Source organism: Felis catus, chromosome A1 (assembly GCF_018350175.1).
Source record: "Felis catus isolate Fca126 chromosome A1, F.catus_Fca126_mat1.0, whole genome shotgun sequence".
Lineage (NCBI taxonomy): Eukaryota > Metazoa > Chordata > Mammalia > Carnivora > Felidae > Felis > Felis catus.
Window position 1 is genome coordinate 137,892,685 of NC_058368.1, and position 17,176 is coordinate 137,909,860.

The 17,176-nt window shown below is 45.8% G+C and overlaps 1 protein-coding gene and 1 pseudogene across 6 annotated transcripts in view; both read right to left on the reverse strand.

Annotated features, from left to right (window-relative positions):
* FOXD1 (forkhead box D1) overlaps positions 1 to 16,948 on the reverse strand; it is a 104,407-nt gene extending 87,459 nt beyond the window's left edge. For 3 of the 6 annotated variants that reach the window (XR_006600809.1, XR_006600807.1, XR_006600808.1), the window contains exons 1-5: positions 16,809 to 16,948; positions 12,153 to 12,498; positions 8,014 to 8,065; positions 5,582 to 7,537; positions 3,472 to 3,595 (exon numbers count right to left, since the gene is read on the reverse strand). Coding sequence is in view for 1 of the 6 variants with exons in the window: in XM_023257363.2 (XP_023113131.2) it covers positions 5,615 to 7,057 (1,443 nt within the window). In the remaining 5 variants the exon portion in view is untranslated. Of the gene's footprint in view, positions 1 to 1,811; positions 3,272 to 3,471; positions 3,596 to 4,867; positions 7,538 to 8,013; positions 8,066 to 12,152; positions 12,499 to 16,808 lie in introns of those variants that run through there. The other 3 variants (XR_006600811.1, XR_006600810.1, XM_023257363.2) reach the window with 3 other exon arrangements.
* Positions 16,077 to 16,907, reverse strand: LOC105260736 (annotated as a pseudogene).
* Positions 16,949 to 17,176: the final 228 nt, after the last annotated feature.

A 17,176-nucleotide genomic window follows, 5' to 3' on the forward strand; every position in this document is an offset into this window, starting at 1 on the left:
AGGTAGAGGAAGCTGACATTTCTGAAATAACTTGACTAGAGATTGCAAATGTATCTACATGAGGGGGCTGGGGTATCTCCTGAGTAGAGGAAGGAGGGAGGAGGATCTTGCAAGGAAGCAAAAAGTGAATAAAAAACAAATGGCTCTTCTACACAGTGACCTCTAAGGCAATTGCCCTGCCACAGTGGGTGTTTAATAAATCACAATGACAGCCACAGAGTGGCAGTGTGATGTGAAGGGCATAAAATGGGATTTAAATACTGAAGTCCCAGTAGCTGTGACCTTGGGCAAGTCATTTCATATCTTTTCAACCTTAATATCCTTATTTGTAAAATGAGATCAGTAATAATTCTTGTTGTCACTATTTCAGTGTGGTTGCGAGAAATATTAATGAAAATCCTTTTTAAACGCTAATGTGTGCTGAGGGTAATGACTGGAATAGATGGGTGGTTCCTAAGGAACTGGTAATATCTGCTTCTTGATCTGATGCTGGTTGCAAGGGTATGTTTGCCTTGTGAAAAGTCATTGAGATTTGTGCATTTTTCTGTATGTGTACTGTACTTCCTAAAATGTTTACTTTTTAAAAGTGAGAATAGCTCAAAATGGCTTTTAAAGTCAGGATGATGATGATAAAGAGCAGGAAATTATAAGTGTGGGCCAGAAACTCAGAGGCTTTATCTCATTTCTCTTCTGAGCCATCTTATCACACCTGGAGGCTCAGAACTCAAAAAGGGGATTGATGATAATAATCCATTATTTTCTATGTGTGTTTACTTGTTACTGAATAGTGTTTTCCTGGTAAAGAAGCAAGAGGAATGAACCAGGAAGCTTCCTGCGTGCCAGAGCGGTCAACAATAAAAAGAAAAGAGCCCAAGCTGTTCATGTCAAGGGAAAGATGTGATTAGAGAGATGTGACATGCAAAGAAATTATCTGAAAAGTGAATTCAGTTGGGAAAGTACAAGTCCCAAAGAGCCATGAGCAGCTGGTCATGATCAGATTCTCCATCTTCCTGTCAAATGTAATCGTATCCAAATTGGCAGGGTATTTATTGCTAAAGTCGAAGGGCCAGATTTTACACTAAACATATTTACACATTTACATTCGTGGCCCTATAAACAGTCCACATTTCACTGGCCGTGACATCAAACACATTTACCAACAAAAAGCATATGCCTAATTACAAAATCATAGGGGAGAAGAGAGGCAAGTGGCAGCTGATGGGCAATGAGCGGTCATGCCTGTGTGTGTGTGTGTGCATGTGTGTGTGTGTGCATGTGTGTGTGTGTGCATGTGTGTGTGTGCGTGTGTGTGCGTGAGTGCGTGTGGCCCAGCTGCAACACCAGGAAACAGGGAGAGACAGGAATGGATGCTGACAATGCCGGGCCCACTTTACTTATCCTCTGCTTCCCAGGCCATTCCTTGTCTGGTTCAGTTCTAAAGGGGGCAGGGGATCCCTGGCACGCCAATGTGTCCTGCGGTCATCCCCTTGAAGGATCCCAGAGAGACCAGAGTGACTGCTGGGCAGATTTCTGATTTGGATTGAGTTTGATGTAGATATGAACTTAAAGTTGTCCCCACATGACTTTTCTCAGTCAGTAATAAAAATAAGTGTGAGCAAAATGTGTAGCCAGCAGAAAAATTTTAAACGAAAACTAGAGTCGTTAACTCCTGGCTCTGGGTACTAAGATCTGATCCTTACTCATCTATAGCAGTTATAATAACACAGTTAGCTGCTCCAAGCTTGGTCTTCGGTCAAGCAAGGAAATCAGAGCCACCAGGGCCAGAGAGAGAAAAACAAAACAGGCACAGCCGCTGGCCTCAGACAGCCTTTAATAAATGACACAGGCTGGTAGTCCATCAAAATAATCACCTTCCATCAGAAAAAACACCTCCCCCAGCTCTCTCAGAGGACAGGGTACAGGAAGGAATGGTGGGCTTTCAAAAAAAAAAATAATAAAACCTGAAAGGCTGAAGCTTTTCCCAAATGGATGCTTATTACATTCACTGTAAGAATTTTGATAGTAAATATACCCCAAATACAGTTCCACCAGCAGAAAGTTTGGGCAGGAAAGGCCCACTGAGTAGGGGACCAGGAAGGAGAGCTGAGCAAACATCCAGATGCCTCAGTGAGAGAAAATGGGAGAGGTTCTCATCATTTTTTCCTTCCCCTCCCCAGTTTCTTTTTCTTTTCTTAAGAGGAAAGGAAGTGGCTCTTAAATAAATGCACAGGATGCGGACGGAGAGGAAACATGTTGTTGAGCAGAAGCTCTAGCTTCTTATTTTAAAGAAATAAAATAATTACCCAATAGAGAAAAAAAGAAATCAACCAAGAAACGATCTAAGGTCATGACATCATGTGTGGTACAAGGAGCAATTCAATCCATAAGGGCTTCATTACCCGGGCAATAGATAACATTTGGCTAAATCTAGCTGCAGAGTAAATCTCCGCAGCACAACAGAGCCCTGAATGGAGAGGCTCCTTTTTGTGTGGTCCTTCTCCGGGAGCTGCCTGAACCATTAGCCCCAATATATCCCTCTCCCTATTAACTGCAATTCCCTCCCGACTGAGCTTCGGTCATTTGTCTCCAGGCTCTACGGGGGCGTTTGATGAGCAGAGAAACAAGGCGAAGGGGAGAAAAGCGTCGGGTTAATGAGTTGTAGCAAATCCACACTTTGTAGTTGGGAGGAGGAGAGCTGGTGGCCAATGTTTGTCCAACCGGTTTATTTTTCGAGACCCAGCCTATTGAGGAAGGCTTGTTCAAGCAAGCTTCGTCCTTACAAACACACAAACATCCTTCTGTTTGCCTTCAAAGAAAAGAGGACCAGAGCTGGATTTGCATGCGAATGAGGAGCCCCGGGAGGAGACGTCCTTGCCCATCAAAGGCCTCCGTAGCCCGGCAGCCCCTCGGCCTTTGTTCCAGCACCTGCTCGTCCACTCAGCCAACCGGGCGAGCCCCGCGTTCCCGGCCGCCCGGTAGTCCGCCACCGCTCACTCCCTGCCCGGCTCGCCGCCTTCGCTCCCCACTATCTCGTCCGTCTCCGGGCCAGCAACACCTACCGTGGAAGCCCAAACCCGGAAGGTGATGAGGCAAAACGCGACAGTGAGCAGGCCGGTTGAGCTTACTTTTTCTTAGGGCTCAGGGGCGCACCACAGGCTTGCGGTCTCTCTAGCTGGCTTGGGTGATGCGGGACCCCACCTCCAGACGCCAAAGGAGGCCAGCGCTGGATTGCACAGTGCCTTGTTACCATTCTCTTAAAAGCGCGGACAACCTGGGGGCGGGGGAGGGGGTAGAGTCCGCCCTGGCACTTTTTAGAGATGCGGGAATTTGAACAGAGAGAAGGAGTAGCTGGGATTCCCCGCTGTTCGGGACATCCAAGTATCATGCAAATAATAATAATACCCATGGCCCCGTTCTTTCACTCTCTCCTCATAATGACTTTCAGCTCTAAGTTTCAGATCTGTGACTTACAGAAGGCTGCGAGGCATGCGAGCGGTGCCTGGGCCGTCTGGGTTCCGCCTGCTAACTCGTCTCCACCCCGGGCAGCTGTGGCATCTGGACGTTCTCGGTTCCAAAGTCCTCTCTCTTAGCCGTGCTAGGGCAAACGTAACTTTTGTATATAAGATTTTGATCTAACAATATTTCAGTTTGTATCTATATACTTAGTAGTAAACTATGAGGGTATGCTTAAACTCTTATTTAATCTATTCCAAATATTTGATAGGAAAAAACCCAGAACTTAATTTTTGAGGCTGTGAGAGTCCATTTTTTCCCCTCCCTAAAAGGGGACAAGAGGACAGGGCATCAAGAGTGAATGTCACTGCAAAAACATTGGCCTATAAGTCAGTCTTGGTTAACTTGATTGGTTAGTTGTGCAGATCTTCAGGTATATACCTGTCCAGATTTTTTGAAAAATAATTTAATAAGCATATTTAACCTCCTCTGCAACTCACTAATATTATTTAAATTACATATTACATATGCTTTACTTTTATTTGGAGCCCACAATAACATCTATAGTCATCAAAACTAGAGACTCACGTTTTTTCAAAGACTAGAAATTGCCTGCAACAAGTAGTTACTGAAAACACTTAAAGTTTGAAAAAAGATAGCCTAAATCATGAAAATTGTATAAATACTTCAATAAACACCTGATACATTTTCATTTTTATTCTTAGTGTGTACTACCCTAAAATTGAAGATTTCTCTTACATACCTTAAGTTACACATTTAAATTAGAATTTCAATGTTAAGTTTGCCTTTTAGAATAAAAATTTCTTTATTCAATTCCTGGAATCCCTTCTGTCAGGAGAGTGGTGGCTTTAAACCCTAGAGCTTTCAAATACAATTTATTTTATATGTGTAAATATTCAGGACTTCAAAGCTACTTAAGAGTTGATCGTCTCTAAACATTTTTAACTAAAAGTTACCTATTTGCTTGTGTTGCTTTCATTACAATATAATGTGTTGCAGAGATTTTACAGATATATGCAATATTGTGCTCAAAAGCGAGTGGAAATCAAAGGAAGTGGGAAACTGACAAATAAATTTAAAGTTCCATAAAATTATCTGAGGGTAACTGTGGCATTAATTTTAAATAGCCTCAATGCTCTTCAAAATGGAATGGAATGAGATTTGAAAATGTATACCAAAGTAACTTCTTCAACTTGTAATCACTTAGTAGTTTCTGGTTTCTTGCAATAGCTTTGACCTAGGAAGTATAACTGAAAAATCATGGCATGATGCTTTTGTTAAATTCTCTTTGAAAATAAAATGTCCTATTCTATATTGGGTTCCTACATAACTCCTATAGAAATTTCCTTAACAAAAGAGAAAATAAACTAAGCAGGGGACGACTGAAGCCAACTTTTTGGTGGATTTTCTTTGAAAATTAAGCATTTTATTTCTGAAAAAGTGTAAAAATCTTACATTAGAATAGTACAATAATTGCCAGTAAAATTTACAATACTCCTTGTAAAGAATACGCAGTAAGTACAAAATAAAAAATCCGCATGTCTATTATGATACAAAACACAGGTTAAAATAAGAAATGATAATTTTGACTTTTTTTCCTTGTGTAAACATGTTAATCATTTTTTTCCTTTTCATGAAAAAGTACACCAGACAAGTGTCCTCAAATAAAAACTATTGCTTCGCTGGCACTCTTCAGGACCTTTACTGTTTGTGTATCATTCTTTTGAACATTACTGATATTTTTAACGCCTGGACCTGAGAATCTCTAGACCTCAAAAAGGCTTAGATTTTTTAGAAAAACGTTTCCCACAAGTCAAGGAAGCCCCTTGTGCCTAGGCCAAGGGAGTGCCCCCACCAGTACCCTCTTCCTCCGCACCCCGGGTCGGGGCCTGCAGCATAGGGCGACTTTGCATAAATAGAGGGACCCACAGACCCCAAAAGCGCGTCCCCGCTGCTGCCAAACTCAGTCTTGTCTGAGAGTCCCAAGCGGCGAAAATGGGGGCGCGAGGTCGGGAGGGGCCGCGCCGGGAGAAGTGTACCAAACGCCAAACCAGCAAGATGAAAGAAAAAAAGAAAAAAAAAAAAAAAAAAAAGCCGGGATTCCTACCTTCTCTTTCCCAAGCGCGCTAACATAGCGTTATTAACAATTTGAAATCCTAGCAGTAAAGTTCTCGACACTGGACAGGGCAGTCCCTTGGTGCAGAGTCCCCAGCGCGGCGGACGAGGAGACCGAGGAGGCGGCGGCGGCCGCGGCGGCCACGAGGGAGCGGGTGAGCGCGGCGGCCGGGCCTACGGCCGCCTGAGACGCGCAGCCGCCGCCGCCGCCGCCGCCGCCGCCGCCGCCGGATCCCGGCGCGGGCGCGGACGGGGTCCCCGCAGAGGGTGAAGGCGAGGCCTGCACGGCGACGGCTGCTTGCGCGGCGGCGGCGGCGGCGGCCGGGCCCAGGCTGCCTCCGATGATGCTCTCGATGGAGAAGGGCGAGCGCGCCAGCGCCGAGGCGCCCGGGCCGCCGGCCTTGGCAGCCGAGGCCTGCAGGGGGGCGGGCAGGGCGGCGCCGAGCGGGTGCGGCCGGTAGCCGAAGGCGGTCCGGGCCAGCTCCGCGGCCGCGCCGTGCGGCGGCGGGGGCGGCGGGGGCGGCGGGGGCGAGTGCGGGTGGAAGGCGGCGGCGGCGGCGGCAGCCGCGGCGGCGGCGAAGAGGGCCGAGGGCGGCGCGTAGGGCGGCAGCTGCAGGCCGTAGCCGCAGCCGTAGGGGCCGTAGCCGTAGGCGTGCGGGGGCGGCGGGGGCGCGGGCGGGAAGAGCGCCGCGGCCGCCGCGGGGTCGCCCGCGCCCGCCGCGCCCCCTGCGCTGCGCAGCAGCAGCGACTCGGCGGCCGCGGCGTTGGGCGGGAGCAGCGGCTGCCGCTTGAAGCGCTTCCTCCGGCGCAGGAAGCTGCCGTTGTCGAACATGTCGGCGGACTCGGGGTCCAGCGTCCAGTAGTTGCCTTTGCCGGGGTTGCCGGGCTCGCGGGGGATCTTGACGAAGCAGTCGTTGAGCGAGAGGTTGTGGCGGATGCTGTTCTGCCAGGCGGGGAACTTCTCCCGGTAGTAGGGGAAGCGGCCGCTGATGAACTCGCAGATCTCGCTCAGCGTCAGCCGCTTCTTGGGGCTCTGCAGGATGGCCATGGTGATGAGCGCGATGTACGAGTAGGGCGGCTTCACCAGGGGGTTCTTGGCGCCGCCGCCCGCGGTCCCGCCGCCGCCGCCGCCGCCGCCCGCGCCCGAGCCCGCGCCGCCGCCCCCGCCGGCCCCGGCCCCCGCCACTGGGGCTGGGCCCGGGGGCGCCGGGGAGGCCACTGAGCGCGGGGCCAGCAGGATGTCATCGTCGTCGTCGTCGTCCTCCTCCAGGTCCTCCAGCTCGTCCTCTCCGGCGTAGGAGCGCCGCCGCCGCCGCCGCTGCGCGGGGACCGCCAGGCGGGACACGCCGCCGCTGCCCTCGTCGTCGTCCTCTTCCTCGTCGTCTTCGTCCTCGCCCTCCCCTACCACGTCGATGTCTGTCTCCTCCGCGAGGCCGGAGGCATCGGACATCTCCGTGCTCAGGGTCATAGCTGTAGCGCGGCGGCGGCGAGGCGGCGCATAGGGGCGCCGGGCTCCGGGCTCCCGCCGCGCCCCAGCCCGGGTCCCGGGCGGCGGGCCCGGCACGGGGGCGCCACGCTGGGGGCGCCGCCGCCGCTGGAGCTGCGCGGGAGCTGCCGGGCTGCGGCAGAGGCTTTTTGCGCCGCGACTTTGTAACTCCTGCGCCGCCGCGAGAGCCGCAAGGTCTCTGCACTCGCTGGACTCCGCGCGCACCGGTCCCAGGCGGGGGGACTTGACCTTCCCCTTGCGGAGCGGGGCCTCGCACGATCAGTGAGGAGGGGGTGGCGAGGCCCCGGGCGAGCAAGTCAGAGTGTCGGGCGCCCGGGACGGTGCGGGACGGGTGAGAGTCTAGGGACCGAGCTCGGCGAGGCGAGGGCTGAGTCCAGGAGAGGGCGGACCTTTCCTCGGCTTATAGCAGGAGGCCTGTCACATGGTGTGCACGTCAGAGCGCTACCGAGGGAAGGGAAAGAAAGCCTAGGAAATCAGCCCTGCTCGGGAGAGAAAGTTTGCCCGTAGGAGGGAGCAGCAACTGAGAACATGGGGGGAGGAGAGAGGACCCCACCACTCTTTACTACTCCTTGTCAAAGGGGTTGGGACCCGAATTACGTGCTGGCCCGCGGTGCTCTGGACCTAGGGCCACTGCACGAGTTGGAATTCCCAGGCTCCTTCCCTTCAATGAGCCCTCAATCCTAACTTCACAAGCACTCCCGTGACGCGACAGTTTGACCAGTCAGATGGCCTGTAGGAGACGTCCAGCCCAGAGGTAACTCCCCTCCCCCAATCGTCCGAGGTGGTCCCTGGGGAATGGCTCTGAGCTCTGTTGGGTTGTCCCATCTCCCCCAGATTGGGCCAGCAGCTCCCCCATCGAATCTGTAGAGCAACCCCCCCCCCCCCCAGTTTAAGCACAATAATAATTGTTTACTGACCTTTTAACCTGTCCCCTTCGGTTCTTCTCCAAAGACGTTTGTTTTCCGCCATCTGTTAATAAAAATGTGGTTAGGCTGGCGTTTTAGTCACTTATCTGCAACTGAATGCCCTAGAAACTTGACAGCTAAACTAAGCCCCTCTAATGAGAGGATCTGACAAATTTCATGGGAATAAAGAAAGTAATCATTGAATACAGAAAAGAAATAGAAAATGTTAGTGAAAAACAAAATACATTTTTAAAAACTGCACCCTAGGAGCGACTCATAAAAAGCTCTTTCATAATGCGTAAGGGACTCTATAGTTCTTAGTAAGAGGAACATTCTAATCAACACTTCACAGTAATCTCAAAATACTTAAATAACTACAACATATACACATACTCAGGCTTAATAGGAACTATATTAATTAAAACTTTCAAACCAGCTTTAGAAATGTTTTTGGAAAATCTGAATATTTCCAATAGCTACTGGTGAAAAAGAAACGAAATAATATTTTAAAATAAGATGCAAGTTCTTTTCAATCCAATTTTCCTTTTCAGGTCACAAGGTAGTGGAAATAATTTAAATATGACATTATTTTGAGTATTCCCATCTTTGTCATCAACTCTAATCATTGTGGCTGGTGTAAGAATCCCAATAGCTTGTGGAATTCACACTCACATAGCCATACTTTTTCGATATTTGCATTTCCTAAAACACTTCTATTTCAAAGTAGGGACCTGCCTCCAAATTACAGCTTTCTGATTAAAATAACCACTTGACAAAAACTATCAAAAATCAATGGCTTTTTGTAGGAACACTCATCAGCTACCTTTGTGTATATCATTTTATCCACCAGGTTTTTCACATTTTCAAACGTTTTATTACTCCCCTTATCCATCACAGAGTCTCAAAAATAAACTGTCCCCCCACCTAAGACTTATTTTAAAATCGAGTTTTTGTTGCCTAGGAGAGCTAACCACCAGTTACACTTACAAATGACCCATAAAGTCCATCATAGATCTTTGACAGATCTACGAGAACGCCTCAAATTGTAAATAAATTATTTTCCATTGAGTCTCGTTTGAAAAATGACTGAACCATTTAATTATTGTAAGGCGCTCAGCATTAACCTGAGCCAACATTAATCAGCACTATTAATCAGGCATCACATTGCTTTGTTGATGTAGCCAGGATTCCTTACCAAGGCGTTCACTTTCACATTAGGAAGTTTAAGTTTTATAAGTACCCAGTCAATAGCTAAATAAACACCATGAGTTGCACTAGACTGAGGATTGGTGTGTGGCGAGGTATTTGAAGGTAAAACGGAGGGGAGGAATTTGTTCGCAGACCATTAGTTACTTTAGGTGATCAGCCCCCATTCCCCTACCCTGAACTTGTCTGGCCAAGGAGGGCGCTGAGATTGACTTTGCGTTCCGTTTGTAACTTTGTCCAAAGCTCCCACCCCGAATGGTTAAAGGGATCTTCCCTGGAAACGTTTGAAAAACGTGGCAAATTATCTTCTGGCCACTCAAGGATAAGTGTTAGGATTTAGAGAAGGTCAGAGCTGAAGATCAACCCAGGAGGAGTGCTGCGGGGACAGTGTTAACAGAGATTTGGGTGAGCTTTATACTCGAGCCCCAGATTTGGACGTGTCACTTGCTTTGTTTGCTTTAGTGAAGCTACACTTTTGTACGCGGCCTGTAGCTCCCGGCTCTTGAAATTCCCAGAGCGCGGAAACCCAAGTGTTTCATTTCCCGCGTGGTCCTCCTTTGCGCCCCTCGTCCCCTCCCCCCGGGCGTCCCTCCCAAACGTGCTCCCAGCTCTCAGCCCCGGCTGGGGAATATCCACTGCCACGCTCTCAAGCTGGCACAAGGGACGAGAAACTATTCTGTGAGGCGGGCTGGGGGCGACGCGGCGATCTCCCTCTCGTGTGCTCCGCTGGCGTGCAAGCTAAACGCGCGGGGCGCCCGCCCGGCCGGGTAGTGCCCACGTGGGGGAGGGCTGCCCCCTGGCGGCGGCGCAGCGCCCTGCTGACCGCGCCGCAGGCCCGGATCCCGAGCTGGGAGGCAGCAGGCGTTTTGGGAGTGTGGCTAGTAGGCTCCGGGCCTTCCCTCCCACTGGCCGTCGGACGGCCAGGGTTTTTGTTTCTTGAGGCCCCACCTCTCCTTCTCGGGAGCGGCCGAGCAGCGGGACCTTCCACTGGGGGGGGGGGGTCGGGGGGGCTCGGCGCCTTGCACTCGGTCCCCTCACAGAACCTCCTTTGGTGGGTGAAGGCTAGCAGAGACCTGGGGGAGTAAACTCCCCATTTGGGACCTTGGACTCCAGCTCTCTCTGCCCTAGAGCATCCCAAGAGTTTACCCATGAATGTGTATACGAACGTGTTTCCCAACTCGGTGGACGCTTGGGGCTGCGTCTCTCCTGGAATCATTCCACAAGTCTGTACTGAGATACCACTTTGCGCCTAGAGCTCTGGTTCTGGAGAGAAAGAATAAAACTGGAGTCCGTGGTGTGAGGGGTCCCGTGGGGGGGCCAGGTAGATGGGCAATTGCTAACAAAATTGCCCAATGACAAGTGCTTTCTCAGTCCCCCCGCCACAACAGCGGTGCCTGGGAGCCGTTCTTTAACACTGTCCTTCCCCGTGGCTCTATGCATCTTCCTTTTCTGGAACCTCAAACGTCTTGGAGGCCAAAGGGCACTCTATTCCTCGTTGGTTTTTTTTAATTGGTTTTTTAAAATTGTTTTCCAGTGTGTGTTAAAATATACATAGCATAAAATTTACCCTTTATTTTTACTTTTTAACTTTTTTTTCTTGTGACTAGGCTCAGAGCCTTATATGTATTAAGTAATGTATAACATGAATATATACACAAACATCACATCGGTGGCATAGCACAGTAGTAAAAATTTACCACTTTATACAATTCAGAGGCATTAAGTCACGTTGAGGCAACAATCATATTATCCATTTCCAGAATTTTTCCATCATCCCAAACTGAAACTCTGTACCCATTAAACACTAACTCCAGGGGCGTTTGGGTGGCTCAGTCGGTTAAGCGGCCGACTTCGGCTCAGGTCATGATTTCTCGGTCCATGAGTTCGAGCCCCGAGTCGCGCTCTGTGCTGACAGCTCGGAGCCTGGAGCCTGTTTCATATTCTGTGTCTCCCTCTCTCTGACCCTCCCCCGTTCATGCTCTGTCTCTCTCTGTCTCAAACATAAATAAACGTTAAAAAAATTTTTTTAAACAGGAACTCCATTCCTCCCACCCAAACCCCAGGCCCTGGCAACCATGATTCCACTTTCTCTATGAATTTGAGTATTCTGGCTGTCTCACAAAATAGAAAAATACAGTGTTTGTCCTTTGTGACTGGCTTATTTCACTTACAGTATCTTCAAAGTTCATCCATGTTGTAGCATGTATCAAAATGTCATTCCTTTTTAAGGCTGAATAATACTCTTTTCTATATATACACATTTTGCTTATCCATTCATCCGCCAACGGACATTGGGTTATTTTTCTCCTTTTCTGTTCCTTTTCAAACCTCCATGCACCTAGCTCTTTGTAACACCATGCATGCAGTGGGCATTCAGTAAAGGTTTGTCATTTTCCGACACCTTTTTCACCCCAGAAATCCTCAAAGGAACCCCATTGTCCTAAGAAAGCACACACATTAGTGAAGTCACAGCAACAGTCTTCCCACACCCTTCTAGATTTGTAACCTCACCTTGCTCACGATTTTGAGACTTTCTTTCTTTTTTTTAAGATTTCTTTTTTTAAGTTTATTTATTTATTTTAGTGGGGGAGGGGCAGAGAGAGAGGGAGATAGAGAATCCCAAGCAGATATTCTGCCACCACAGAGCCCAACGATGAGCTTGAACCCATGAACTGCAAGATCATGACCTGAACTGAAATTAAAAGTCGGATGCTTAACCGACTGAGCCACCCAGGCACACCAACGTTGAGACTTTCAGATTCACACTCTGCACATTATCTTCAATTTTAAAGAGTTTAAAAAAAAAAAAAGTAAGAGTTAAGACTCCACCAGAATTGTGAATATTTCCCCCTGATGCGCGCGCGCGCACACACACACACACACACACACACACACACACTCACAGACACACACTTACATTTTATATCCCTTTCCTGCCTTCTTACCTGTCTTAAAACCTTGAAGGCCCCAGATGACCTTGAAATGTTTCTCTGGCTGTCCAGGTCCTTCCACTTCAGCATTCTCTAGTGGTTTAATATTCCTTCCATGAGGGTTGGTTCATACATGCCACTGAGCTAATGTCAAGGTCACAACAACTGGTGAAGTGGGTACCATATGATGGCTGCGGAAACAGCCATGGATAGTTGCCTCTAGTTGTTACAGAGGCCACGAAGGCAGAGTGGAGCCCTCCATCTTCATGTCGCAGTTCCAGAAGCCTCTCCCAACATAGGACTCCATGGGCCAGACTCTTTGCACCCCCTAAATCTGCTTCTTTGGAGCCAGTTACGTAGTCTGAAAATAAGTTCAAGGCAAGGTGTTACTGGCTGAGAGTAGTTAGTACCTCTCCTAAGGGTAGGTACATTTTAACAAAAAACATTTGATAAAATGTCATAATCCAGTTTCAAATGGGGGTCTTCACGCAGTGTAGTTGGAAGTTAGAGTCCTTTGTGAAGAAGATATTTTAGTGGCCGTCTGGGTCTTATTAAGCAGTCTTATGCTTGCACAACAGCTCCTGAAACAAGCATTTCATGTCCTGAGCAAGATTCAGAAATCCTCAAGAATTCAGAATGTCAGCAAAGGTCTAAATCTGTGTTTTATAACAGCAAAATTATTTATACTGACTCAGGAATTTTCATTACCGCAGTTAACCTGGACTAGCCCTCCTGCCCCAACACACACCAGCACAGAGACTTATTTAGCTCTGATCTCAGTGGCTTGAGGAGGCACGTTTAAATTTTGTATCCCAAAATGAAAAGTTCAGAAGATATTTTTATCAGGAATTTAACTGCAAAATACACACATCTCGATTCCAGAGAGGACTCCTCCTTTGGGGGGTTACCTTCAATACAACACTCTCAAGAGAACACGTTCATAGCATCACCTGGGTGGCTCAATGGATTAAATGGCTGACTTCAGCTGAGGTCCTGATCTCGCGGTTCGCGAGTCCAAACCCTGTGACCAGCTCTGTGCTGACAGCTCAGAGCCTGAAGCCTGCTTTGGTTTCTGTCTCCCTCTCAAAAATAAATAAACATTTAAAAAAAGAGAATATGTTTGTAGCTCTGTAATCTTCTCATGTTTACTTACATTGTTTAATAAGTTAATTTCTTGGAAATAGACATATTTTTAATTCTAACATAAGAATTAAAAAATAGTATTACCATATCTAGAAAGAATGCATTTATTATTATTTTTTATTTGTAGTTCACCCAGGGGCTCTCTGTGAAGAGAAATCTCTCTGCTTGGGAAGAATGGGGCTCTTTAAAGTGATTTTAGGGATGCAGCATTGAAAATAAAAAGGATCCTTTATAAAACCATCAGAAAACCTTATTGCAATTTTTTGTGTGTTTAAAATACACAGTGACCAACCGTAGCTATCGCACAAACGCGCGTGCACATACACACATGCACGTGCACACACATACACTCTATTGCTTGGTGTCCAGGCTTAAACCAAGACTGAACTATCATCCCTCTGCTCTACATATGCAAACACACCAAGAGATCTCAATATCCACCCTCAGGGGCAACCCTTCACCTGACACCACAGTCTGGCACCAATGTGGCGGTGGGGGGTTAGTTGCCGTGGAATACAAACATAGGCCCCTGTGCAGAAGGTGGTCTTAAGTTTCCACTAGAGGAACATGTGAGCAAGTTGTCTTTACTAGAAAGCTCTGATTGGCTAACTTTCTAGAGCAGAAAAAACTGAGAAAGGATCTGAACCCAAAATCTACAGAAGAGTAAAGAAAAATAATGACCACTGGTAATAAAAGACATGCAAATTGGAAAAAGGTGAAAAGCCATTTTCCTCGATCAAATTAGCAAAGATCATGAACATGATGGGTGTAATGGTAAGAAGTCAATCATACACTTCCTGTGTAAAGTGTAGTGACACAAAACTTCTAGCAAACAATTTGTCAGTTGTATCTTCAGTGCCCATTCTCTCTGTATCATTCATTCTAGGGCTCCATCCTAAGAAAACAACCAGAAATATAAACAAAGATTTATGTACAAAATTGTTTGTTGTAGTGATTTTTTTTAAGGGAAAAAAATTGGGAACATGCTAAATGCTCAAGAGTTCAACATTTTACTATATATCCTTAAAATGGAATCATTTGCAATCATTCAAAATTAGGTCTGTGACTGGAAGTCCTAATCAGAGCAATCAGGCAAGAAAAAGAAATGAAAGGCGTCCAAATTGATAAGGAAGAAGTAAAACTTTCACTCTTTGCATTTAACATGATACTATATATAGAACCCTCTAAAGACTACCAAAAAAAAAAAAAAGAAAAGAAAAACCCAAACCTACTAGAACTAATGCATGAATTCAGGAAAGTTGCAGGATACAAAATTAATATACAGAAATCCATTACATTTGTACACACTAATAATGAAGCAGCAGAAAGAGAAATTAAGGAAACAATCCCATTTACAATTATACCAAAAATTGGGGCACCTGGGTGGCTTAGTCAGTTAAGCATCTGACTCTTGATTTTGGCTCAGGTCACGATCTTAAGGTCGTAAGATAGAGCCCCATGTGGGGCTCCTCACTGAGGGTGGAGCCTGCTTAACATTCCCTCCCTCTGCCCCTCCCCTGCTTGCACTCTTTCTCTCTTAAAAACAAAAATTAAATAAATTAAATAAATAAAAATAATTTTTTAAATTTACAATTGCATCAAAAATAACAAAATACCAAAGGAAAAAAAAAAACTACCTAGGAATAAACTTAACTAAGGAAGTGAAAGACCTATAATCCAAAAATGATAAAACATTGATTAAAGAAATTGAAGATGACACAAACAAATAGAAAGATAGTCCATGTTCATGGGTTGGAAGAATTAAATGCCCATACTACCCAAAGCCATTTAATGCAATCCCTATCAAAACACCAACATTTTTCACAGAAACTAGAACAAGTAATACTAAAATTTGTATGGAACCACCAAAGACCCTGAATAGCCAAAACAATCTTGAGAAAGAAGTACAAAGCTGTAGTAATCAAAACAGTATGGTGCTGGCAACAAAATAGACACCTAGGTCAATAGAGAACCCAGAAATAAAGCCTTGCTTATATAATTAATTAATCTAAGACAAAAGAGGCTAGGATATACAATAGGAGAAAGACATTCTCTTCAACACTTGGTTCTGGGAAAAGTGAACAGAAACTAGACCACTTTCTTACACAGAAATAAACTCAAAATGGATTAAAGACCACCAAATGTGAAACCTGAAGCCATAAAACTCCTAGAAGGAAACATGGGTGGTAATTTCTTTGACATCAGCTGGAGAAAGATTTTTCTAGATATGTCTCCACAGGCAAAGGAAACAAAAGCAAAATTAAACTACTGGGACTACACAAAAAAAGGTTTTGCACAGTGAAGGAATCCATTAATAAAACAAAAAGGCAACCTACTGAATGGGAGAAGACATTTCCAAATGATATATCCAATAGGGGGTTAATATCCAAAATAAATAAAGAACTTATACAAGTGGATATCAGAAAAACACACAATTAAAAAATGGGCAGAGGACCTGAATAGACATTTTCCCAAAGAAGACATACAGATGGCCAACATACACATGAAAAGATACTTAACATCTCTCATCATTAGGAAAATTCAAATTAAAACCACAATGAGATATCACCTTACAACCTTTCAGAATGGCTAGAATCCAAATGACAAGAAACAACAAATGAGGATGATGAGGATGTGGAGGAAAAGGAACCCTTGTGTACAATTGGTGGGAATGCAATTTGGTGCAGCCGCTGTGGAAAACAGTATGAAAGTTCTTCAAAACATTAAAAATAGAAATACTATATTATCCAGTAATTCCGCTACCAGGTATTTACTCAAAGAAAATGAAAACGCTAATTCAAAAAGACATATACACCCTATTTTTATTGCAGCATTATTTACAATAGCCAAGATATGGAAGCAACCCAACTATCTATCCATAGATGGGTGGATAAAGGAGATGTGGTATATATGTACAATGGAATAATACTGAACCATAAAAAAGAATGAAATCCTGCCATTTGTAACAAGATGGAAGGACCTCGAGCATATAACACTAAGTGAAATAAGTCAGTCAGAGAAAGATAAATACCATATGATTTCACTTATACATGGATTTTAAGAAACAAAACACAGATTCAAAAATAGAGAGAATACACTTTGGTTGCCAGAGGGGAGGTGGATGGGAGAATGAGTGAAAGAGATAAAAGGGATTAAGAGCACATACTTTTCTTTTTCTAATCCAAAATGTGTTTAATGGGGGGTGCCAGGCTGTCTTGGTCTGTGAAGCACGTGACCCTTGATCTTGGGGTTGTGAGTTCTAGCCCCACCTTCAGGGTAGAGATTTTACTTAAAAATAAAACTTAAATGTTTTTATTGGGATGGTTTCCCATCATCTTGATTCTGGGGGTTATTAGTGCTACTTCCGTCTGAAGGAGCATCCTTCTGTAAGTCTTGCTTTTCCTCCTGTAGGCTGGCAATGGAAAGTGGAGCAGCCAACACACAAAACTACAGTTTGTGCATGGGCTAAAGACAATCGCGATTTTATGAGCATTTCACATCCATGAAGTAGGAATTGGGGCTACGCACCAGGCACTTCTTCTTCCGCTTCCTCTCCTCCTCTCCTGGGGAGGGGTGGAGGAGGTCCTTGGAGAGAGGCATGTTTTCGTGGGGAAGATGTCCCTTCATGAAAGGCAGAATACACTTATCTTGATGAGCATTGAGTAATGTATAGGATTGTTGAAGTGCACACCTGAAACTAATATAACACTGTTTGTTAATTACACTTCAATAAAAACATTAGGTCTGCAAACAATCTTAATAACTTGAAAAGGTCTTAAGACTAATGGTAAAGGAAAAGTTCAGATAGAAAATTACACATAATATCTTACCAATTTTTAAATATGCTATACATGTAAATAGTGTGACTGGAAGGAAATACAATAAAAGGTCAGTTG